General features: G+C 37.1%; 2 protein-coding genes and 2 pseudogenes across 2 annotated transcripts; 1 reads left to right on the top strand and 3 right to left on the bottom strand.

Annotated features, from left to right (window-relative positions):
• Positions 1 to 3255: 3255 nt before the first annotated feature.
• LOC147516167 (putative pectate lyase 4) lies at positions 3256 to 4657 on the top strand (annotated as a pseudogene).
• Positions 4658 to 16266: 11609 nt separating this feature from the next.
• Positions 16267 to 17136, bottom strand: LOC147516166 (uncharacterized). The gene has a single exon (XM_086593180.1). It carries the CDS (start codon positions 17134 to 17136, stop codon positions 16267 to 16269), a length of 870 nt encoding a protein of 289 aa, XP_086449306.1.
• A 276-nt stretch (positions 17137 to 17412) lies between these two features.
• On the bottom strand, positions 17413 to 19148 carry LOC147516165 (uncharacterized). Its single transcript, XM_086593179.1, has 4 exons — positions 19008 to 19148; positions 18667 to 18921; positions 18291 to 18552; positions 17413 to 17930 (listed from the first exon to the last, which is right to left on the bottom strand). Exons 1-4 carry the CDS (start codon positions 19146 to 19148, stop codon positions 17413 to 17415), a joined length of 1176 nt encoding a protein of 391 aa, XP_086449305.1.
• A 1374-nt stretch (positions 19149 to 20522) lies between these two features.
• Positions 20523 to 25257, bottom strand: LOC147516164 (multiple C2 domain and transmembrane region protein 14 pseudogene; annotated as a pseudogene).
• Positions 25258 to 26453: the final 1196 nt, after the last annotated feature.

Raw genomic sequence — 26453 nt, 5'->3', positions numbered from 1 at the left:
CCAGTCTATGTAATTAGGGCCAAGAAGTTTGTTTTCTTTAAGAATAGTTGCTAGTGGGTTGAAAGTAACCATTTTGAAAACCTGAGAATCACATAAAATTACTATTATGTGGGGCAAAAACTTCTTGAGTTAATAACAAAAATTAATTAATTAATCAACCCATCACTTGCACCCTCCACACCGAGAAGTAGTAAGCCACGATAGTGTGGACGTTTACCATTCTACATTCGTGGAAATACTTTTGGAGTTAACTTAAAAATCAATTAATTAACCCGTCAGCACCCTACACACCGAGATGTAGTAAGCCACGATAGTGTGGACGTTTACCCTATCTACATTCGTGTAGAGAGGTTTTTCCTATTAGTTCTACTTCTCGTCAACTTAACAGCACACCACTCGTTAGAGTGGACACATGCCATCTAGACAAGTAAAACTAAAATGCTAACCTTTCTTTGGTCCTACAAATAATAGCAGTGACTCCGATGGGGAGGATACCATTACTTGCATCTAAGTGTATACCATTACTCAACTTCTTAGTCCATTATTTGTAATGAATCCCTTCAGATGGAGAAGTGAATCCATACATTAATAACTTCATATAGTTGTCCTTTAGAAGTTTGTTCTGGTGATTCGTAATTAGACTCATCCGATATGGAGGAAGGCACTAAAACCGGCGCGTAAGTATAATTACATCACCAACAAACCAGTAATGGAGACCATAGGATTTATACAAAACTAAATTCTCGCTCCCACTTAGTTATTTAGAACTGAGGATCTTTCTGTTTACTGGTCAGGCCTATGTCCATGTTATCTATTATTCATGTGGGCTTAGTTTTTAACAAACATCCACAAATAAAAACATGCATATAGAATAAGCAAATATGAACAATAAAATGGAAAATGAATTCCTAACTGTTATGGCCCATATTCATTGCTCCATCCTGTTCGCCGAACTCTTTTAGTTGCCTTCGCAAAGTCCGGCGGGGGTTCAGGCTCCACGATATATATATATATATATATATATATATATATATATATATATATATATATATATATATATATATATATATATGTTTTTAGAAGTCGTGGTTTGTTTCCTTTACTAGAAACCTCACGAAATCACCGCATAGACCCCCGAACAGCAAACAGATTTCATCTCATTGAGAAAAAAAATTTCTCTATCTGTCGTGAAGGGTGCGACCCGCGCTCCAAATATGCCTGCTTAAGGCGTGTGACGCGCTCAAGCTCTAGGCGCATCAGCTCTACACGCGTTCTATTTTGCCTGTATAAGGCGCGTGGCGCGCTCCCTTCCAGTTTCTCTCTTTAACGTTAAGGGCATGACTCAAGGCTCCCTTTATGCTCAGTATGAAGGCGTGGGGCGCCACTTCACTTCAGCGACCAGCTGCGACCGACGAAAAAAAACTCAGATCCGGATTTTGACCAATCCAATTCTTGACTTTTGATCTTTTGATCTTTACATATGATTACATCATAGATAAAAAACAACACAATACATACCGTGGTTTAAATTACATCCACCAATAAACAAAAACTGTAAAAATGATCACTTTTCATAAAATCAAAATCGATCCATTTCTTTATAGAAATCATTCTGACCATAACAGTTGGTCTACATGCCTGCAAAACCATGTTAGAACAATTCTACATCTACCAACAAATCTACTTGCTATGATACCAATTTGTAGGAACCGTTATTTCATAATGCAAATTTCTACAAACCGTGAAAACAACGCGCAGCGAAATTAATGGTTCTCACGATTTTGGATAGGAAAACATACCTGTAAATCCGGCTTCTTGATAACTCTAAGAATCCAATAGCTATGAATCCGAATCAACAATCAACCCCTTGATCTTCTATTGTATTCCTTTCAATAGATTGGACGTTGTGTGGGCAACGATCTACCAACCCCCTTCTTTCTCACAAAGCTAGATCCAATTTTGGATCTATCTTTCCTTGCCTCTCTTTTCAATCCAGTGAATAGTGAATTTCGGCCAGGAGAGAAGGGATTCTATTTATAGGCTACAACAGGGACCATGAGGAGAAATTAGGGTTGGGCCTCCTGATGGGCTTGGGCTTCCCATGTTCGCCCAAAACACACTGCCTAAGTCCGTCAACATATGGCTTATTCCACTAAAGGCCATTGTTGCACTACCGCCCTAATCCCAAATTATGTGTCAGTGTTTATGGGCTCCATATTATATGCTCGTTAATCTCCCCGTGTTTAAGATATCGAATGTCCGTTGATTAAGTCAAGTTACTGACAACTACATTAATAAACTTCTTATGTCTTTGAGTAGTACCACTCAACCTCATTGTCATGTCGGAATAAATCCACCTGCAGGGTTTACATGACAATCTTTTTGAGCTCCTCAAGAGGACATCATCAATCTGACTTCCTGTGGGTCACAGATTCTTTCTATAATCAACATCACACCTTACATACAATGTCATTACCCAATCCATCTAGTTTGTTGATTCACAAATGAATCTCACTCATTGATAATTTAAAGCAATGTACAATGCACGTAAGTGCCCGTTATTATATCCGGATTAAGAGGACAAGCATCCATAATAACAGAGGCATTTGTTCTCTTATATAGTCAGTATAAAGAGAAACAACCTCACTTGGTCCTGTTCAATACACACAAAGTGTACTAGTGTAATCTTATAGTCAAGATAGACTAATACCAGATTATACTATAACCGTACCAATGGTTTGTTCAAATCCATATAGGTTGTGAACGATTACTTATACTTTATAAGGTACTGATGATATGATCTTCTGTGTGTTCACACCATATCATCTATAACATAAAGTTTTAGACACATACATATAACTGATAACATATACAATATGCATAACATTTGCCCATATGATTCTCATTCAAAATATAAAGAATTAGAGTTAATACAAAATTAATGCTTTTAGTATATAACCCTATCAACTCCCTTATGTCACCTTCTTATAAAACCCATTTAGTTTTCGGCCCCGTGCGCCACAACTCCATGAAAAAAGTAACTACTTTAGATTCACAAACACAACCCACGTTCAAACTCCCACTTCCTTCGAACACTTTTACCCTTGCCCTAACCTTCTCCCCATTCTTCTCTCTCTCCTCCATTTTGCTGTAAATTCTTTATCTCTCTTATCCCCATTTTTTACAATCCTTTATCTCACTATTTGGATGCACCAACAATTTTACCATTTAAGAAAAACTAAAAGCCCTTGACACATAGATTCTAGCTTAAGAGCTCAAGCTGTAGGGTTTGGCCAGTTAGCTATCGGTGGTCTTCATGGTCCTCTTTATCATGTCACTACTCTTGCAGGTCCTGCTTTCAATTCCTTGTTTTGATCAAAATTTTGGTTTAATTTATTAATATTATTTTGATTTTTTTTGTTGTGTAGATGATGAGCCTAGGTTACTTCGTCAAGGGTGACGCCAGAAAGAACCACTGTGGATTGGCTTTGAAGTTTTTGGCACCATTCATCTTTTTCTTACTTGACTATCTCATCCTTTAAGATGATTGATGGTCATGGCCAGCGGATAAAATTTACTGAAAAGGGTCTAAGGTTGAAGGAATGTGAACACGTTATAATATGCAATTTGGAGTTTGAGGGTGGTAGAGGGCCTAATGTTGGTGGTATTCAAATTAAACCCAAGTCAAGGCACATATGGATTGACATATGCAACTTGCGTGATTATGAAGATGGATCAATTGATATTACTCAAGAAAGCATAGATATTACCATTTCTAGGTAAGGGAGGTTATCATCTGTTTGCCATTAGTTAAGATTTTTGTATGGGATTGACATAGTTTGATAGTCAGTTTTCTTTGCTTGAGGCTTCAGATGTCACTTCTCAGGACACAAGACGATGCTTATAGGAGTAAACCCCATTCACATTGGTGACAGATGCATCAGGGTGACCATTCACCATTGCTTTTTTTGATGGTACGCGACAGTGACACCCTCGTGTAAGATATGGGAAGGTTCATTTGTACAACAATTACACCAGGGATTTGGGCATATCGTCGTCGGCTTTGCCATACAAGAGAAATTCTCCAACTTGGCTCAAAATCTCATCTTAAAATGTAAGCAGCAACAAACACAAACAACCACTCAAATCTAATTTAATATTTATTAACCATTTCATCATTACTGAGATTCACTCTCCCCTTCATTATGTTTTCAGGTTGAGGAGAACATCCACATATTTGTTAGGAATTGAAAGGTTTACCTCCATCTCAAATTGATGTGATTCTTTGTGATTGTCACGGTATCGCTCAGGTTAAAAGTGTCACTGGTAGTAAGATCTTGCGTATTTTCCAGGCCCACGGTATTGATTTCATTAGTTTATATTTATTTATTGGATTATTTTTTTATTTGAGTTATAAGTGTTGATAATTAAAAATGGTTGCTTTATATTGCAGGGTTATAGCCTTATAGGGCTTACACATGAGATCCCTGAAGATCTGTACCATTTGATTAAGAAGGTGGCTGCTATTCATAAGCATTTGGAGAGGAACAGGAAGGATAAGGACAACAAGTTTAGGTTAATTTTTGTTGAGAGCAGGATTCATAGGCTTGCTCGTTACTATAAGAGGACCAAGAAGTTTCCCCATGTCTGGAAATAGTAAGTGAACTCATACCTTGGATTTTTGTTAAAGCATTTGTGTTTAAATGTTTTGGCTTTTTGAGATGAAATGTTGCAACTATTAGTGTCACACCCCGAATTTCGACAGAATTTGGAAAAACGATATTTGTTCCCTACTCTTCGATTTTTGAGGTGTGATGCACTCTCCACTTCCAAAAACCTATAATCAGTTTAAATACGCGGATAATTAAAAACTAATAAAAATTTCAAATTAAACAAAAGTCCTCTTCGTTATAAAAATTCACAAATCTGATTAAGTTACAAATCTCATTTCAACCCTCTTTAGTTATAATTACAACTGAAAATACAAAACAACATTTGTCTCAACTAAAATCTATTACACCTTAAGGGAAAACAAAACATATCCTGAATTGCGATGCTAACGCAAACCACAAGCAGCAACCAACCTTCTTCAACACTAATCCTGTCAAGACTTATCAACTATGTTCATTTAGTGAACACACTCGATAAGCAAACATGCAAATCGGGTCAGCATTATAAAAATGTTGGTGTGAGTAGCTCTAAAATACAACATATACTTATACATATATATATACAATCCATAAGGCAGTTAGTTCCTCCACCGAGGCGCCTTAACTTCCAACAACTAATACGACATTCTTAATTACAATAATTAAGGCAGGTAGTTCCTCCACTGAGGTGCCTTAGCCTCTAATTCAATAATAGTAAGACATTTAGTTCCTTCACTGAGGCGCCTTAGGTTCTAACTAAACTAATAACTAGCCAAACATATTTTATACTTACCGCATTTCATGCTCAATTACAGAATGGGTTGTCTCTGCACAAGTAGTTAGTTTGACCCACCCTTCTGCAAAACCATATACAATCATATATTTAAAGATATACCATTAACCAACATATTACCATAATTATATTATTTAAGGCTTTCTTTGCGTGTCCCTAAAATCACGTCATAGCTATGTCTTACCTAGTTTCCCTGGCTACCACAATCGCTACCCAACGCCGAACATGTACATCCACATGCCTCCCCTCACATAATGAACCACCGTGCGTAGCTACCCTAAGCGGGATATCGCATACCAGGTAATCCTCACACGAAAGCCATTATGTGAGTACTGCCACTATTCGGCATAAAATATCGCGCGTCTCGTTCTAATTTTGCAAACGGAATAATCAAGCCACTATTCGGCTATGCTAGAAGGGCCATTCAGATTCACTGAAATGCCAAAAGGGCCAATCAAATTACTTATGCCTGAAAGGCCATTTAGATTCACTGAAATGCCAGAAGGGCCAATCATATCACCTACGCCCATCGCAAGGGCCAAATCACATGAGTTGTGGTAGCTAGGTTCTAGGATTTTCATTACGTAATTTATTCAAGTGACATACATTTATATCTCAGAATAATTCTTGTTCTATCTCATGCCAATATACTTAATTGTACTGAAGCTCAACATTTCTCGTTATAATAAAATCCACATTATCACGTGCCAATACTATTCATTGCATGATTTCCAAGTATCTCTATATCAAATCTCAAAACTTATTATTTCACGTGCCAATTATATATTGTACTACACCATATGGAATATCTCAAGCCTTCATAAATACTACAATTCATTTAAGTAGCAACTCATAATAGTAATCAATCGTGTAATGTTCAATATAGTTATGTGAACTCAATTCACCATCAAAGCCCAATATTAAAGTCCATGAATCTAAGTCCGTATATAATTTAATTCTCGTAAAAACGTATATATCTAAGTCTTCTAAGAATTCCCCTTTTGTTACATGTCAATATTTATATGCTTTACACACTACTCATGTCAAATTCAATTAGATAATGACAAACCAATTTATATAGGCTTTCACAATATTCTATCATTGGACTTGTCCATACAATTTACAACATAAAATGTAACACAATTATACAGTCAAAAGTCCACGCTCAAAGCCCAAAACCACCCAAAAGTCCAAATATTTAAAGACCCCATTTGGATTTATATTAAGTTATATGGACCGGCCCCAAAACAAACTTGAACTGGCCCAAAACTTTAATTTGTTCGGACCAAAGAAAATTAATATGGTCCGACCCAAAAACAAAAGCAGAAACTGGCCCATCCACTAATAGATTTCGGCCCAAAACAAAATAATAGAAACTCGCAAAAAAAAACTAAACCTAACTAGTCCGGCCCAAAAGAAAACTTGGCCCAAGCCCAACTAAGAGGAACATGATCGCTCCTGGTCTCTTCTTCTTCCTCCAGCGCCGGCTACTCTCCTCCACCAGCCACCACTAACCACCACTCGATCACCTCTGTCATCCGAACGGTTTTGACCCTCCTGCAAAACCCCCTTTTCCCATACCAACAAAACCCGATTCCCTCACACTGCGAAAACTCAACCCCGACCGCCATTGACGCTGTTCCAAGCTCCTAACAGCCTCCACTCTCCAAACAACAACCAAGTATCCATCCCTAACTCCTCCGACATCAACCAACAACCCCTCAAACCTACTAATTAAAAAAAAAAAAAAAATCAAAACTACAAGAGTTCAAACAACATTATGACAGGCAACGCCATTAACGTCTCCCTCAAAGCTTCGACAACATCCTTTCTCCACCACCAAATCATCCCCAATCATCAATCAATAATTCAATCAACACAACAAGAGTAGAATATACAAACAGTTTCAAATAATATACAAACAGTTCCAAACTGTATATAGGACAACTGTTTGTTTTGGCTCGCCGCCATTAACGGCCTCCAAGCTTCGACAGTTCAAATTCGATTTCAGAGTTTTCAACATAGTTTAACAATTCAACAGAGTTTAAGAATACAACATGATGCCAAATAAAAACAAGATAATGAGCAGTAACAATAGGCAGAAACCTTAGACAGAGAAATATGTCTGTATACACCGATACACAGAAAACTATAGATTCGGTGAAATAGCAAAAATAACTACTCATTTTAATCAAAAGCTCCACGAATTCATCATAGTCCGAATCGTCACGCTCCAACACTCTAGCAAGCGAGCTTTTATCTCTGCCTCTATTTTTATTTTATTTTTATCTAAAAAACCCTATTCTCTGGAAAAATATGTATATATACTTGAGTTTGAAACCTAAGCCCAACACAGACTTAGGCCCAGAAATCAGGCCCACGTATCCCAAATCCAATCCAACCAATTTTAAATAAATAAATAAATACGTATTTTAAATACGGGCGTTACAGTTATACACATCTCAAAAGAATCTCGTCCGGAGATTCAGAAACAAGGTAAGCTATACGAACAAATAACGTTGGTTATTAACTTAGAACATACACAAGAATGTACGTAGATTAAACTTAAGCAAGATAACGTTGGTATTAATTATTTTTAAATAATTCCAAAATATATGTCCTCATGCTATTACAAAATCTATTATAGTTTAACTGTCTATTTTAAAACAAATTATTACTGTCACTTAAATACAAGATAAATATATCATTTCTCATTAGCATGCAGTTTCTTGACATGTAGCAACCTCTACGAAAAATAATATTCTACTTAAACTAATCAATAATATGGGATAAGTTCATCCATGCATAAAGTATTATGGAGTTTTTTCATTATCATGCACAAAAGAATATTAGTGTCCTAATACACTAAAAACAAAAATCACTCATGTCATTGAAACTACAATAAAAATCTCAAATATTTTAATTAAGTGTACTCCCGTTTCATATGAGTCAATTCGAAAGGGAACCATCTAATTAAAAATACAAACAATTATCTGAATCAATAATGTTCACTACTCTAAACACCCATGTGCCGTCATCAATAGCGCATTAAAACACTTTTATCAAATTTTACATCAATTTCTTCTCATGCATATATCAAAATTTATTTTATTTTACTAGTAGACTATTTTTTTTTTACAAAACAAACAAATCAAGTTCTCTTATTATCATGGATTACCCTTTAAGCAATTGAACTACTACGTATTTCATAAAAAAAATTGGAACAACAAAATACATATAATTTGTAGTTTATTTCATGACTGCTCACTATGATAAACCATGGATCTAAAAGTGTAAGAAAACTTCGACATACTAACACATTTTAATCACACAAGAATAAAATTAATTGATCGGCAAAAGTTATAGAGAACAGATGAATTATATTAATTATTATGCATTTGAACTCTATTGAAATGTCACAGTATTGTAACAACCTCAACCAATAAAATTTTATATTTACTTTAGTCATGCTCAGAAACCCTTTTATTCCAGTATTTTATTGTATCTACAAATATTCCCTTGTTAAACAAACTATTAAGGAGCTCTAACTCAAGCTTATGCAATTATAATCTATCAACATGAGAGGAAGATAAACAATCAAACATATATTACTCTTATTTAAGCCAGCGAAAATGAATCATTTAAAACTACATAAATCATAAACATGAAAACAACCATCGAATCCTAATTCAGGAATGCAACTGGATCAAATATAACACGATTCAAAAGAATAATATATATATATATATATATATATATATATATATATATATATATATATATATATATATATATATATATATATATATATATTTTCATATTCATCTATCAATATCATATAGACTGAAACAAAGCAATTAAGAATAAATACTCGACGTTCATTGCTATTATTATTATTACTAATTATTTTAACCGGTGAAAAGATTCAAAAATTAATCTCCATATACAATGACAATTAAAATAAGACTTGCTACTGTATAACATGAATATTAAAAATTTTAGGATAATATAAACCCACTTCTAATATATCAGCAACAACAATTTATATCGCCATGAACAAAGTTCAATATATTAATTAAGAACAATTAATCCAATTATGGTTTATGACTACCAATTATCACGACTATTTTAATTAATCATTAATAACGCAGCATTAAGAAAACAACCTACACATGTATGTCTTATTGGTGAAACAATAGTATCATCACATACGCACGGTAATAGTTCATCTATATACAATAGTATAAAAAAGCGTGTATACGCAAGTATACACATCTCAAAAGGAATACACACACATATATATATATATATATATATATATATATATATATATATATATATATATATATATATATATATATATATATATATATATATATATATTTATTTATTTTTTTTTTCTTTCTATTTATAACTAATCACATCTAACAAATTAATCGCTTATACTTTAAAACATTATTCATCCATTAAAGTGTACGAGTGAGGCGAGATAGTTCCTCTAACATAGAGGCAATTAGTTCCTTACTTAGTACGTCACAAAGTCATCAGTTAATGCAGCTCATTCAATATAGATTAAAATATCTCCTTGTTTCTTGAATAATAGCATAACACTCAAATACAAAGTTCACAGACATGTTGTCGTACTTAATCCATACTCCATGTGAAAATGAACACCAACAATAAAATAATTTTATAGCAGCACACCTCATTTTGATCAAATTCGTTAATAATTAACATATTACACATATAACCACTCCTCATATGTTAAAAAAAATAAAAGCATTTCATATGCACTCCACAAGAGTAACTAATATAAATATACACAATACACATACAAACAATTCAAGAAAAATATTGACTCTCTTTATTTCTGTATCTCTTTTCTTTTCTTTATAAAAATAAAACGACTAGCGGAAATAGTTTTGAAAATAATACTTCCTAAACACTATCCATAAACGACGATCCGAGAATCACTTAGACTCACCTAAGTCTAAGCTAACCAAATGCTCTGATACCAAACTGTTACACCCCAAATTTTGATAGAATTCGAAAAAATGATATTTGTTTCCAACTTTTCGATTTTCGAGGTGTGATGCACTCCGTTTTATGTGGTGGAGATAGGCTAGTCTGGAACAAATATTTGTGACGGTTTTGGGAAAAAAAAATGACCCCCACTCCGTCATGGTTTTGGAAAAAAAAAATAGTGACAAAAGACTTTTTGTCACTATTTTTAACAGTGATAGAAAGCCTTTTTTCTTGTAGTGTTAGAAAGGTTGGGTAGGCAGTTGTCAAAGGAGTTTCCATAAATGGAAAAGTCGTCCGTGAAGACTTCCATATAACGTTCCACCATATCACTGAAAATATGAAGCATGCAGCGTTGGAAAGTACCAGGGGCATTGTAAAGACCAAAAGACATTCGTTTGTATGCAAAGGTGCCAAAGGGACATGTGGAAGTTGTCTTTTCTTGATCAGCTCGATCGATGACAATTTGCAAGTAGCCAGAATAGCCGTAAAGGAAATAGTAGTAAGCATGACCGGCTAAACGTTCTAGCATCTTGTCAACGAATGGAAGAGGGAAGTGATCTTTACATGTTACGGCATTAAGTTTACGATAGTCAATGCAAATTCTTCATTTCACTGGAATGCGAGTGGAGATGCATTCATCATTTTCATTTCGCTCAATTGTAATGCCAAACTTCTTTGGAACAACGTGGATAGGACTAACCCAAACACTATCAGAGATAGGGTATATGATACCCGCATCAAGTAAACGTAAAACTTCCTCCCTCACCACCTCTTTCATGGCAGGGTTAAGGCGACGTTGCAATTCCCACGATGTCTTTGTGCCATCCTCTAGATGTATACGATGGATGCATACACTAGGGTGTATTCCTTTGATATCATCTAAGGACCAACCAATAGCGGAGCGGTGTTCACGAATGACATGAATCAAACATGCTTCTTCGTCGATAGTCAAGTGGGAAAAAATTATTATAGGGTGACTATCATCGGGATCGAGATGCACGTATTTCAAATCAGAGGGTTGAGGTTTTAAATCCGGAGTTAGAGGATTGGGGATCAAGGATTCATGAGGGACCACTTGTTCAATGGAAAAAGCGAGTCAGGTTCTTCTGAACCGGTTGGTAACATATTAGTAGGGTTAAATAGTGGTACTGACTCTAATAATGCGTGGATATCCTTAATGTATGAGTCATCGTCAAACTCAGGATTATCAAAAGAAAGAAATTGGTGTACCTCGTCCACGGGAAAAGAGTTTGTAAAATATTTCTATGCTAGACTATCAACCATGCTAATCTCACCCTCAATGTCAGGATCGGGAAGTTGTTTCATTAAGTTGAACACATTGACTTCTACAAAAAGGTTCCCTAAAGACATTGTTATTGAACCATCCCGACAATTGATGAAAGCGTTAGCAGTTGCAAGAAATGGATGTCCTAAAATGTTAGGAATGGAGTCATAGGCAACTTCGGTATCTAGAATGACAAAATCAACTGGGTAGTAAAAATCTTGGACCTTGACTAAGACGTTTTCTACTATGCCCTCTGGGTACTTGATGTCGCGATCTGCGAGTTACAGGGTCATGCTGGTAGGTTTTAATTCATGAAGACCTAACTGCTTGAATGAGTAGTAGGAAAGTAAGTTAACACTCGCTCCTATGTCTAAAAGGGCAGTAGCGGTATACTTGTCGCCCAACGTGCATGACACAGTTGGTCAACCTGGGTATTTGTATTTAACCACACAATTGGTAGCAGTAATGAAGGGAAACTACTCAGTGAGGAACGCTTGTTGAGGGACATTCGTTCGTCGTTTGGTGGTGCACATGTCCTTCAAAAACTTGGCATGCTTGGGCAAATGCTTAAGTGCATCGAGAAAAGGTAGGTTTATGGTCAAATTTTTAAAGGCTTCTCTGATCTCATCAAAATGCTCGTCAGGTTTGTTCTTTACAAAATGGGCAGGGAACAGAGTTTTTGGGCTGAATCATGCATATGGATCAGTGGTGTCTTTCCCCAAGGGCGTGGTTACAGATTTGGAAGGAACAACTTCATCCAATATAGGTTGCGAGGTAGGAGTTGGAAGGACGTTAGCCGCGGATTTTGTCGGTTGAATGTCTAGCATACGTATGTGATTGTCGATGGTTCGGCCAGAACGAAGGGTGGTGATGGCATTCACCTCACCCTGGCTGGGATTGCTAGATCCTAGTGCATCGGTGGGTTCAAAAGCAGTGTTTGTGGGCTTAGGGTTGGGAACTGCTTAGCCAGGAAACATACCCTTTTGACTTTTATCCTGTGCTAACAGCTGAAGAGACTGTTGGATATATGCTAGGATTTGAGACTGTAGATTCATGTAAGTCAGTAAAGTTTAAGCTGTTTTATCAACAGTGGATTGTACAAGTGGGGCAGTAGGAACAAGTTCACGGTTATTGTTTACGGGTTGATTTTGGTAGCCATAACCTGGATTAGCGGGAACAAGGCTGTGATTGTTTTGGTACCTTATATTGGCGGTGTTGGGAAACTGACTTTGCCCTTATGGGAATTATAGAGGATTCCCTTGACGGTAGGAATTGTAGTTCGTGGATGGCCGTATAGGAGGGTTGTTGAAACTCGGAGGAGCTGGCTGTTGGGCAAGGGTACGCCAATCTAAATTCGGATGTTGTCGCCAAGGTGTATTAGGGATGTTGAAAGCACAAGCCTCTTCAGATGGTTGGGGAGGGCACTCGTATTCCAAATGACAATAAGAATCGGAGTGCTCAGGACTTAAGAAAAGAAGACATGGGGAAGCGTTGGCGGCCATGACTTGTTTGGGTTTTTTATCATTCACTTGAACAGAAAGAGCATCAACCTTTTTGGTTAGGGACTCTATCAAAGTTTTTAATTCTGAACCGGGTTTGACCTCGAACATAGACGTAACTTTGGTTAGGGACTCTATCAAAGTTTATCGTATTTCTGATGACGATATGTATGTTCTAATTCCTTATTAGTACCAGACCGTAGTCTCATGCAAACACACATTTTAATTCAAGGCTCATAAGGAACGAATTATGACACGAGGATTATTTATTATTGAAGGAAGGAGGTGAACCACGTCCTCTTGAGCTGTTGCTAACGTGATAATATTCCAGCAGCTAGGTCACTTGAGAGAATTGAGGTAGGTTTTCCGTGCTAGCACGTTCCTTAATTAGATAACCTCAATCTTTCAAGTTTGCTAGACACTGATGGAATAAGATGATGATTGATGATGGTATATTATGTGATTATTATTAATATAATTATGATGAAATTTTATTATTAGGAGTTTTTTTTTTTTTTTTTTTTTTTATAATGTTTACGTAATTAATGTATTATGGAGAAAGGGGGAAAACATAGGTAATATATTCGCGCAACCGTATATGTGGCCTAAACATGTGATTACGAAACATGCAAATAAAGACGAGAGATACCAAAATAGATGATTAATCATGCAATTAGCACATGCTAGTTATACACAGGAAGGCTATACATGCAACTCTATATTACTCATACGTGAATAGAAACACATCCTACGTATGCAATAATATACAGCTATGCATACATAAAATATACCTTACACGTGCAACTAGATGCGATATAGAGGAATATCGAGAGCGAACTCATGCAAAGTAATGCCGCGTATGTGAATGGATGTAACATACACATACAAAAATAATCTAAGCATGCGGGTTGAGATCACGCAGACATCCAAGTATATTCGAATCATATTAACCGTATTAATGGTAATATGCAATGACGAACCACACATACTCAGGAAAAATTATATACATGCAAGGAGTTATCATGCCAACATACAAATATGCGATGTAAAACAGGTTATAGCAATCAACCAAATAATTTTCTCGATAAAGTTTGAGGAGGAGTTGAAGAATGTGAAACCTGGAGCTTCCCGCAACTCCACCTATTAGAATTAAGGGTTAGATAGACTTACCCCATTACTAGTTGCCAATTAGTGTTACCCCCATTTTAAAAATATTAGTGATACCCCCATTTTGTAAGATCCAACGGGTCGATTTCTTCATCTAAAAAAATTCATCTCAGTAGCCGTTGGATCTTGCAATTGGGGTATCACTAATATTTTTGAAAATGGGGTAACACTAATTGCAACTATTAATGGGGGGTAAGTCTAACTAACCCTAGAATTAATCGACCGAATTAACTCCTGAAACATGTTTAACTCGTGCACTTACTGGAAGTTAGATAAACAGGTCCAGCGAGTCCAAAATAGCACTGAGAAAGGAAGTGACTTTGGCCTGAAAAATGGAGTGCTGATACTATAGGGCGGTCTCACTTGCCACCAGTCAAAGTCTCGTCTGAGACTATGAGATAAATGCAGCAGTTCAACTGCTTACAGTGTTCTTAGAATGTTCTAAGGATGAGAATTCCGATCTGTTTCACAGGTTCCTGTAAGTAGAAAAATAAAAGTTGGTACGAGCAGTTAAGAGAAACGTTAGAATCGCAAAATAAATGAAAAATTGAAAAGAGGAGGGGGTCGGAGAGGTGGGGGGGGGGGGGGTTGTCTAGTGATGTATTCCAGTTGTTATGTTAAATGTCCGGAGTTCTTAGGCGTGCAGCTGCGCCATTTGATAAACAGCCATTTAAGGTTTTGTCTTTTTGAGTCCAAAAATTGTAAACGTCCGATTAGTCAAGTTACCTTACTTACGTGGGTTGGTAGCATAGATCGAGTAAGGGATTGTCCAAACCTTAGAACTAGGCAAGGGAAAGGTTCACAACTAAAATTACAGCTTCAAGGGAATTAGTGAGTAGGATTTTAGGTTATTTCTTATGTTGCTCAATTAAAACTTGGAATGCAAGTTAACGTAAAATTACAACGATTGATTTCTTAATAAACTAAATAGAGAGAGATACATGAAAAAGGATAATCATAATCATGCAAACCCGAAACGGCGTCAAGTATCGATCCCTCTCTGAGTTCATCTCACTAGCATGAGGAGTTGAATTAACATTCCATCTATGGAATATCACTTCAGCTCTTGGTTTGATTTTACATCTGTTGGACAAACCAGAGGGCTAACGACCACCATAGGGTCTCGCACGAGACTTGACCTAGTGTTAACTGGGTCTCTCGCGAGACTGGTCTGGAGTATTAGCATTCCAAACTTGGTGAGACTCAGTCATTTTGGGACCGGATGTATAATCTAAACCTATTTCCTAAGTAGTGATTCTGGAATACTAAATTGCAGCCTGATCTTCACATGAGCATCATTAATTGTCTTGCATATATGAAATGGTCCTTGGATTGATTGATTGTCTAAGAAAGGGGAGGGTTTTAGCTCATGGTCCTTGGATGGATTGATTGCCTTGCATGTATGAAATGAAAAGTGAAAAGAAGTAAAGGAAGAACTGGAATTTGACTTGAAGAAAATAAATTTTATTTGAAGTTCAAGATTTCCTATACCAACCTTTTTTTTTAATAAGCTAGAGGTTATGGATGACCTCAACTTGTATTAGATGAAAAATGGGGATACATAGTGCCTATTCTATCTTCCTCTATTATATGATGTAACTTTGCATCGGAAGAGAAAAATAAAACAACACCTTCTTCTGGCGATCTATACAACTTTGAAAGGTAGTCGGCTGCCCGATTTCCTTCTCTAAAGATGTGACTAAAAGACAATTTTACAAATGAGCTAGTAAGACATCTAATATAGGTGACCATATTAGAACAATACCATGGACATCGCTCATTACCATTTAAGATGTTTATGGCCCCCAGAGAGTCAGAATTGACTTCCAGATTTTCAATACCTAACTCTTAGGCCTGCTTAAGCCCAACTGCAATGGCTTGAATCTCTTGATATATGACATAATTCTTTGACGAGCAACCTGCATAAGCTCGAACACCAAACCCCAAACCATCACGTATAGTCCCTCTATATCCATTTCCATTTTGCTGGACCGATCCATCAATGTTAAGCATGAAAGCTTCCTGTTCTGCTGGCTTCCACTTGCACCAATGTACTTCCTGAGGTTTGAAGTTAATTTGCAGCCCCAACCTGGTAACAAGAGCTTGAAGGGAGTAAGAATCTTTGACATCTGTCAGATTTTTCTGGAGGTAAAGCTTTATTGAGGCCATAATCCTTGAGCTTAGCTGTTGGGACCATCTGTTTCTTTCATACCAAAGTTCGTGAACAGTGGCTCCAACAAAGACTTTAAAGATATCGACACATGTGGAGCTTTGTCGACATAGCCTGAAAATGCTATACCATTTCGAAGTAGAATCTTTTACAAGCTCCCCTAGTCTAAGGTTGTTTTTCACCGTGGCCCAGACCTGTTTAAAGTAGTGACAGTCGAAGAATAAATGCTTTGAGTGCTCAGAAGATATACCGCAGAGACTGCATTCAGATAATTGCAAGGTCTTCTTCTGTATCAATCTATCTTGGGTAGGAAGACAATTTGAAAGCAATTGCCACAATGTGAATGAGAATTTTGGTATAGAGAGTTTTCCCCAGACCAATCTGTACCATTTTACCTTTGGTCTCTCTTTTCGCAGAGCTGCATAGGCTGATTTTATTGAGAAGTCACCTGAGCTACTTGGTGACCAAATAACTTCATCTTTGTCTAGAAAACAATTCACTTCAGTACCCAAGATGAGACTTTTCAAGGAATTGTCCGAAATTGTCATCACCAGAGAAGACCAGTTACCTTGATTTAAAATATCACTAACCTTTGTGTCAACTGGCAGCGCGAATGAATTTCTCGCAACTGTTGATTCCCAAAGCAGCTGACTCGAACACCATGGGTCGTGCCAAAAGAGGGTGTTAGTCCCGTCTACAATAACATATCAGACATATTTCCGAGCAATGTTCCTATGCTTCAGTATCCCCCTCCATACCCAAGAGTAGCTTGCCGGTGTTTTCATAGTCTAAAAGAAGGACTTCTTTATCTGTTGGCTCTATGTCTAGTTTGACCACAGTGATCCATCCTTCTCAGCTATTCTGAAAATCAAGCCGCAGTAAGCAGCTTTGTTCCAAGTTCTTACATCAATCATACCAAGTCCACCTTGCTCTTTAGCATACCTCAATACTTCATGATTGGCATGATGCATCTTTCTTGTCATATTGGGTCCAGACCATAAAAAACGATTGCAAATCTTAGATACATTGTCCAGGACTTTCTTTGGCAAGACAAAGGTTTTGGACCAATAAACTTGAAAGGATGAGAGAACTAACTGGATAAGTTCAAGTCTACTCGCCCTTGTCAAGGATATATTCTTCCAATTTGAGATTCGTGAAGTCAATCTCTCTACCATAGGACGACAATCTCGTATACCTAGCCTTGAAGAAGTAAGAGGTAGACTAAGATATATAAGAGGCGGAGATATAAGGGGTATTCCCAAAGCATTAGCCAAGTCCAGTCCAGCTTCATGAGACATACAACCAACCAACAGAGATGATTTAGCTAAGTTGATATGCAATCCTGTGAGGAGCGAAAATTATAGAAGAATTTCCTTGATTGTAAGAATAGAAGCCATATCTCCTTTGCAAAAAAGAAGAACATCATTCGTAAAAAATAAGTGAGAGATACTCAGCTTCCGGTATTTAGAATGCAGATGAATGTGTCCAGAGTAGAGGGCTTGATTTAGAAGGCCAAAGAGCACCTCCATCACAAAGACAAAGAGATAAGGTAAAATAGGGTCGCCCTGTCTTAGTCCTTGTTCACCTTAAAAGAATCCTTCAGAGGTTCCATTGATGATAATGGAATAAGAAGGAGTGGTGAAGCACATCGATAACCACTCTATAAAGAGAGGAGGGAAACCAAATCTTTGCAGAATCATACCCATAGCTTCCCAATTGACTGAATCAAAAGCCTTCTTTATGTCAATCTTGATTGCGCAATTCCTAGTGCTATATTTCCTGGTGTAACCTCGAATAAGCTCATGCGCAAGTATAATATTATCTTGGATGTTTCTGCTTGGTACAAAGGCAGACTGAGCCAAAGAGATTAAGTAGGGCATAAATTCCTTCATCCTACTTGTTAGAATCTTTGCAGCACATTTGTAAATTGTATTACAATAAGCAATGGGCCTGAATTCATCAACCTTTGAAGGTGCAAGATTTTTTGGAATTAAGTATAGGAGAGTGGAGTTTGTACATCTTGGTATGGACTTTTGATTGAACATATGCTAGATTGCGAGAGAGAAATCTTCACCAACAATATCCCAGGCTTTCTTAAAGAAGAAAGAATTAAAACCATTAGGCCCAGGCATTTTGTTATCATCCATAGAGAAGAGTGCTTCCTTGATTTCCATGCTATCTATATCCTTGATCAATCTAGCGGCACTTTTAGTGGGCAACACTTGAAGATTAAGTTGCTCCAGAATCCAAGGGTTACATAAGGATGAAGAAGAAGAACCAAACAAATTTTTGTAGAAAGATATGAAAGCTTGAGCAAAATTAGCCTGACCATCCTGCTAGGTTCCTTGAGAATCTAATATAGACCAAATGTTGTTCCTAGTCTTCTTTTCCTTTACAACATTGTGAAAGAAAGCAATACCTTTGTCCCCAATAGCCAGTCAGTGTTTGTCCTCTGCCTGAGGTCATACTCCTCCATAAGCATAAGATCGCCAAGTTCAGATCTACGGATCCTTTCTAGATTAGAGAGGTGAGAATCAAAAGGTCGCTTCTGCATATGCATTTGGATATCTTCTAGATTGGCCCTGGCAGCTACCACTTGATTTTGAAGGTCAGTGGAACTGAATCTAGGCCAACCTTTGAGAGTTTCCTTGGAACAACTTTAATTTCTTACAGAGCATGAAAGATGGATTTCCTTGTCTAGGAATAGACCAACATTTAATAAGAGTGTCCTTGAAAGAAGGATTTATAACCCAGTAATTACAGAACCCGAACGGGGTTCTACATGAATAAGAGTTGGAGATCGAGATAACTATAGGCGAATGGTCGGAAAGACCTTGTGGCAAAAATTCCACTCTCGAAGAAAAAATTGAGTAGCCTACAAGGAATTGATAAGACACCTGTCTATCTTAGACCATTTTCTTATGGAACTATCACCATTGTTAGTCCAAGTAAAGAAACAACCACTAGATTTATGATCATAGAGACTTATAGTGTTGAGACAATTTGCAAAGGGAGTAGTTTCCCTAGGATGCACCAAGTCAGTACCAATCCTCTCATGAGAATAGAGGACATTGTTAAAATCGCCAGCCACACACCAAGGACCCGAGAAGGATGAGTAAAGATTGATGAGATCTTGCTAGAGTATCAACCTTTCCGATCCTGTACCAACCTAATACAAGCTTCAAGGAAAAGAAATACTAAGCATGAAAATGTAAAAAGCAAAATGAAATGCAAGAATGCCCCCTTTCTTTCTCCACATCCAAAATATATATCCCATGAGAATCTCACGTTAAGCCTTCCCGCAATTATAAGTTTTGTCCTTTTCTATTTCAAAACATCCAAATTTTTTCACAAAATTTGTCTTTTTCTTTTCACTTTGTCCAAACTTTTTTTCACCCTTTTCTAATTACAAATCTAATCATGCATTTAATTTCTTGTTTTGTCTTTTCTTGCAAGGTGTCACAAAAGTGTCCATCACTTGCCACTTGTCCATGCATGATGACTCATCCTTTCTTGTTGCCCGCAGAATGGGTCCACGTGCTGTGTCCAGTGGTGGCTCAGATTTTAGAATTTTTACAACTTTCTGTTTTTGCATAGAGCTCATCACCCTGGTCGTTCTAGCAGTTCACTTGCCGAAATCGGAGTCCAGATTTTAAAGATGTGAGCTTCGGAAGTTTGCTGCTTCTTTACACGTGGTCCCGTTCTGCATTGGTTTTGTCTCTTTGGAATCTTCGGCTCTAGTCAGGCTTTGTTGGGCTTCACTGGGGCAGAGTGGGAAGACTTCAAGTATGCACAGTATTCCCGTACTTTGATGCAGGTTTTATCATCATATTCACGTTAACTACGAAAACCTGTAAAAGTACAAAAATATAATTATTTCATGATTATTAAACACATAATTAACCAAAATACTATGTCTCTACGGGGTTTAGTATTACAGTTTTGGGTGCTTATCACCTACTGTATCGACATAAGAAATCCGAGGGTCCATATTTGCTGGTAATCGAGGACAATTTTGGAACCTCAATGAGACAATGAAGAATGCGTAAATGAAGGCAGTTGGTAGTATCAAATGTGGGCACAGAACAATGGACACAAGTAGAGCATGGACTAGAACAGTAGTTGAAGGGTACGCCCATGTACGATTCCATCTAACTAACGTGCAAACTCTACCGCGCGGGATAAACACCCAACAATTCTAAACCAATTTGCTTTAGTTCTTCTCATGCTCCACACGTGGGTATCTGTATCTATCATGAACTGAACCACTTCTTGACCCATTGGCGGCTCTGATCTTGCAAGCCGAAAGCGGTGACTATCTTCATAGCTGTGTCTTAAGATATCTTGTTGGGCTGCACCCAAAGGCTTCACATAGTGCATTTTTGGCAGCATTGGAGTAGTGTAGGATTGGAGCAAATTCATCCACGATGATGATGAAAATCTAACAGCTAATTGTATCTCACCCATTTTCTTCCCACCACCAGGCTAATTGTGTCTCACCCATTAGCATCCAGAGTCGATAATCGTATTCTTAACTTGCCAATACGTAGATCTTTGCCCGGTTTTCCTGCTTCGTCACACTTATACCTCCCATTGTCGAATACACCAATAGTCGATGCGATTACCGATACCTGATCATACACATCCGATGTGTATTGCTCATGCCAACGCGGATTAAACCGATCCAGGATTGTTCGCGTGAGAACCCATTTGGGCCCGTATTTAGCAACCACATAAGCATAAGCAGTGCCACGTGTTCCATTCTTGGTTTTCACAGGAAGCAAATTAGTGGCACCACGAATGCCTACCTCAAGCAAACCAATTGGTAGCTTTGTTAACTGCTTTTCCGTGGCTTGAACATCACTAGTCACAATTTTCTGACCAAATTGAGACTTCTAATGCAGATGAATTCAAGCCTTCTTTATTGAAAGCAAAGACTTGATCCCAATCTTTATCAGAAACACTCTTAGTACGAATACTATGAGTTTCGATAACAAGCTTTGCGTAAATAGATGTCCCAGCTTCAACATTCGGATGCTTTGCTTTCGAAACTCGAACATATAGAAATGGCATTCGCTCTACTAAATCATATGTACAACGACTTCGATCACCAAGCGACCGCAGCTCTAGATCATTCACCCCCGAATCACGCCTTTTCTGTGTTGCAATTGGCTTCTTATAACACCGTGTTTTACTTTTACTTTTCCTAGTACCATAATAATAATAATAATAATAATAATAATAATAATAATAATAATAGATAAAACAAAAATAGGATAGATATTAGTAAGGATAGAAAACCCAGTAGGGTTAAGAGATAAACCTTATTTCCTTATTTTTAGAGGGGTTTGAAAAACAAAAAGGAGTTAGCATGGAGTTTTTGAAAAAGGACAAAAAGTGATATACAGAGGAAAAAAAGGAGTTTTACTGAGAGAGGAAAAGGAGGGTTTTTCTGATAGATAGTTGATAGTCGGAGCTAATCACGGGTGAGTAGATTAGTTTTTCTATTCACGTCGAACTTTACTGTTCAAAGTTTCCGCTCATGTTTTCTGCTCATTCTGTCATTATTGTTTGTCCTGTCGTGGTTAAAACTTGTTAAATTGTAGTATTATTGAAACTCTGGGAATTTAATGGTTGAAGCTGTATGTGCCGTTAATGGCGTCGCTAGTCCAAAATAAAGAAAACGTCCTGCATGTTTTGTTTGAACTTTTATTTGTTATGGTTTTGAATTTGTTGGTTGTTAGTCGATTGGATGGGGCTGTTGAAGTTTGAAGGAGCGTCAATGGAGGCGCGAGCCCTAAACAATCATCCTGTCTTGTATACTTTTTGTACTGTGATGTTGTTGTTGTATGGGTATAGTATATTTGAACTGTGGTATTGTGTTATGGGTTGGTTGATGGATGATTGGTGGTGGTGGAGGTTTGAATGTTGATTGAAAGCTCTGAAGGGGACGTTAATGGTGGTCGAGATATGATAGGGAGTGTTTTCGAAAGTTAACGAAATCGATTGTTGTGTTTATTAAAGTAGTTGGGGTTTTTCCCCTGATCATTTTCGGTTAGGTTAGAGTGTCGGACGAGTGGAGATTCGTGGTGGCTGGTGGTGGAGGAGAGGCTGCTGTTGAAGAAGAAGAAGAGAGGAAGATGACCTGTTAGCTTGTTGGGCTTTGGGCCGAAAATTTTATATTTTGTTTGGGCCAGTTCAATTAGTTGTTGTGGGCAGGTTTTATTTTTGTGTTTTGGGCCAGTTTTATTTCTTTTGAGTTTGGGCCGGTTTTATTTTTTTGTTGGGGCCAGTTCTAATTGTGTTTACATGGGCCGGTTTTCTTTTATTTTTGTGGGGTGGGTCATTATTGTTTTAAGTGAATTTGTTTCTTTTAGATCTTTCTAGTTGGGCTAAATCTGTTTTTGGGCCGATTTTTGGTTTGGCTTTTAGGTTTAGTTATGTGGATCCGGCTAACATTATTTGAATATTTTGTTTGAGTCATGGGCTTGGCTAGTTGGGTCCGAACCATGACCTTAGCCATGAGCCCATGAGCCATGCACCTTTACCTTAGCCATGACATGAACTATGACCTTAGCCATGAACCATGGCTAGGACCATGAACCTGTTGAACATGGAAATGACATGTTGACTTTGACCTTGACTGTTGACCATTGACTGTTGACCATTGACGGTGGAATGTTGACTTTTTCCATATTTTCACATATTTAATTTTATGGACAAATGTAATAATAAAATATTGTCGAAAATTGTATAACATTGTTTGTCATTATCTAATTAAGATTTGATGTGAGTAGTGTGCAAAACATATAAATATTTGCACGTAACAAGAGGGGAATTCTTATAAGACTTAGATATATACATTTTTATGAGAATTAAACTACATACGGACTTAGATTCATGGACTTTAGTATTGGGCTTTTGATGGTTGATCAGTTTGACTTGACTTGTGATTTGGACTCGAATAATTATGCATGATATTTGGAAATGAGATTTTATGACTGATGATGTCATATGCTAGGTGGGCATTTATTGAATGTGCCATAAATGGCCCGTTAGCGTTATAAAGGGGTATTCATTGATTGTGCCATGAATGACCCGGGTATTCATTGAATGTGCATGATTGACCAGATTGTTTGGACTGCCCTAGAGAGGAACTAAGGTATTCGCCTTGTGGGTTAGTTGTATTCCTTGAGTATACGGGAATGTAGAGTTGGGTATTCCTTGAATGTGACAGGAATGACCTAGGGCATTCATTGAATGTGCCATGAATGACCTGAGTTTTATGCCATAAGAGGCTTGGTTTTATGAGCATTAAAAGTCCATAGATGGCTGTGATTCACAAGTACGAGTTTACAAGAGGGATATATGATTTTTATGCGAGACAAATAAGATTAAGAGCTACGTAAGGCTTGATTCCAATCTTGAAAGATTTGGATACGTAGGCAGCTTTGAGCAAAAGTGCAGCCACCATATTACATATTATATATTAGTTTAGTGATAACGATGTGGTATCAATTAGACTTTAATGTCTTAAATGAGGTTTTGATTATGAATAGAAATTTGGCTGGTTGAGCTAAATCCTGCTTTTATTGTGATGTCTAACTCTGTTTTGCAGAGGGGTAGGATCCGTTAATCTTGTATGCAGGGACGTAAATATCCTACCCTAAGACGACGTGCTGGCTTAAAGGTAAAGTGTATAAAATTCATATTTAAATAAGTTATCATATGTGTATTTAATGAGTGGAATGTAAGTGGTTTTTATAATGTGAGTTAATTTTAGAAAAATAGGTTATTAGGTTTTGTTTCATCCTGAGTTTTCAGATAATTGAATAGGGTGACGATTGAGATATTTATATCCTGGAAAATTCCCTATTTTAGATTTTCTGGAAATTTGGGGTGTGACACTTCTCTTCTTTCAACTTGTCTGATTAAGCAATTGATGGATTCTCCACGACCGCTACGGCAGCCGACTTTTCCTCCTCTGGTTTTGAATTCTCCGGTGGCTTTTCGTCATCTTTTGGTTTTTCTTCTTCCTTTTTCTCCTCTTCTTCTACTTTCTCCTCCTTTGCTTTAGAATTCTCCATTGTTGTCACTGCGGCTTCAAAGACTACTGGTGGATCTTCATCAACGTAACAAATTTTCAAACCAATCTCACCTTTAATCTGTGAAAAAACACTCCATTTCTCTAACGGGTAATAAACAAGTGTTTCTAAACCAGTTTTAACAAAAGTACTACTTGATAACTTCACTTTACCAAGAAATGTACTTCTCTTACTAGTCTTCTTATCATTATAAGCATTAATCTCCAATGTTTTAGTTTCCATAGCTTCCGTATCATGAACTAAGAACTCAAGCTTCTCATCCCATTGCGATTTTAAATCTTTCATCACTTTCGTCTTTGTTCTTCTTCGTTGTCCATCGAAGTCCACTAGTACGTATGGACTCGACGTTCCTTGTCCATCTTTCAGCATTAAATTTTTTGCATTGCATATTTCTACTAGTAGCTTTCGATTATTAGCACTCTCGACATCGTTTTGAGGATGTAGCTCGAATTTTGGACGAAGTGTTTTGAAAGTGTTTTGAAGGAGTGGTTTTTTAGAAAGAGAAATGAGGAATGTATAGTGAAAGAAAGAAGAGTTTATAAAGAGAAGGAGCCTATTACCACGTCAGTACTTACATGTGGCAGTTTCTGGGGACATGTAATTTAATGTGTAGTGGAGCAAGAGCAGCGTGGGATGGCTGAACACTGTGGCTGGTGCTGAATGTGATCTTGTTGTTTGTAAAAGAGGCTTGGATTTGGGGATTATTTAAGGTTTACCACATGGGTTTGTTACATGTGTAATGCTTGGTTGATCATGAGGGCATCTCCAATGAGGGGTGTAAAATTACACCTCCAGAGCCTAGGTAGGTGCCATTAGGATTTTACACCTCTAATTGTATACTATTGTATAGCCTATAAATATCCATACTCTATACTCCCAAATGGAGAAGTGTAAAAAAAATTAGATTTTAAACTCGGACTTCACTTAAAGTGACGTCCCTCTTTAATTTAAATTGGGACGTCACTTAAAGTAACGTCCGAGTTAAAAAATTACTTTAGAATTAGAAAGGGACGTTACTTAAAGTGATGTCCGATTTTTTTTTCACTCAGACGTCTGTTCGAGTGTCGCCCAAGTTTTTTATTAGCTGATAGCGAGAGGGAGAATTCTCCACCTTCTCTATCAACTAATACTCTATTACCTACGGTATAACACCCCCATTGTAAAGAGTTTTTTGACATTTGGGGTGTAAAATTTCCATTCTATATGGTTTACACCCCCCATTGGAGATGCCCTGAGAAATGAATGAGTGATTCAAGGTAGGGCACAATATTTGTGCCGTTGAGGTTGGTTTTGGAATTTTGTTGTCGATGTTACCGTTAGGTTGGACTACCTTTGTATTGATTTCTAACCAAAAATAGGAAAATATATTTGGTACAGTACTGATATCTGCAATGTCTGCCTTCAGACAAGATCCTTCCATGAAAATATTTGAGTTGGTCAGATAAAAACATTTATTCTGATTGCCAGATAGATTGAGGCGTAATACTAGTATAATTTTGTGGGAGCTTTGAGGCGTAATACTTGTATAATTTAGCGAAAAGAAAAAGAATATTAATGATGTGCAATGGGTGTTCTAATTTTTTTATGATTGAGTTCAAGTTTTTCATTGCAATGAGTTTTTTCATGAGAAAATGACATCTCTTTAGAATACTGATCGACCTAGCATTCATCGCTACTAGCTATGGGGTGTGAGGTTTTGCTGTTTCATATTGTATTTGTGTAATCCCGTTTTTGCATTGTTTTAACTATTTTTGTTGTAT

The sequence above is a fragment of the Coptis chinensis genome, chromosome 2, assembly GCF_015680905.1.
Source record: "Coptis chinensis isolate HL-2020 chromosome 2, ASM1568090v1, whole genome shotgun sequence".
Classification (NCBI taxonomy): Eukaryota; Viridiplantae; Streptophyta; class Magnoliopsida; order Ranunculales; family Ranunculaceae; genus Coptis; species Coptis chinensis.
The sequence above is the reverse complement of the archived record's forward strand: the minus strand, read 5'-3'. Positions and strand labels throughout refer to the sequence as shown.

Excerpts from the sequence above, each read along its gene's own strand:
- LOC147516166 (XM_086593180.1), bottom strand. The coding sequence starts at position 17,136 with ATGACAATTTCGGACAATTCCTTGAAAAGTCTCATCTTGGGTACTGAA.
- LOC147516165 (XM_086593179.1), bottom strand. The coding sequence starts at position 19,148 with ATGCATATGCAGAAGCGACCTTTTGATTCTCACCTCTCTAATCTAGAA. Across the intron at positions 18,922-19,007 it reads ACTGGCTATTGGGGACAAAG|GATGGTCAGGCTAATTTTGC; the intron begins GTATTGCTTTCT and ends GGAACCTAGCAG. Across the intron at positions 18,553-18,666 it reads TTAAGAAAGCCTGGGATATT|GTTGATGAATTCAGGCCCAT; the intron begins GTTGGTGAAGAT and ends GCACCTTCAAAG.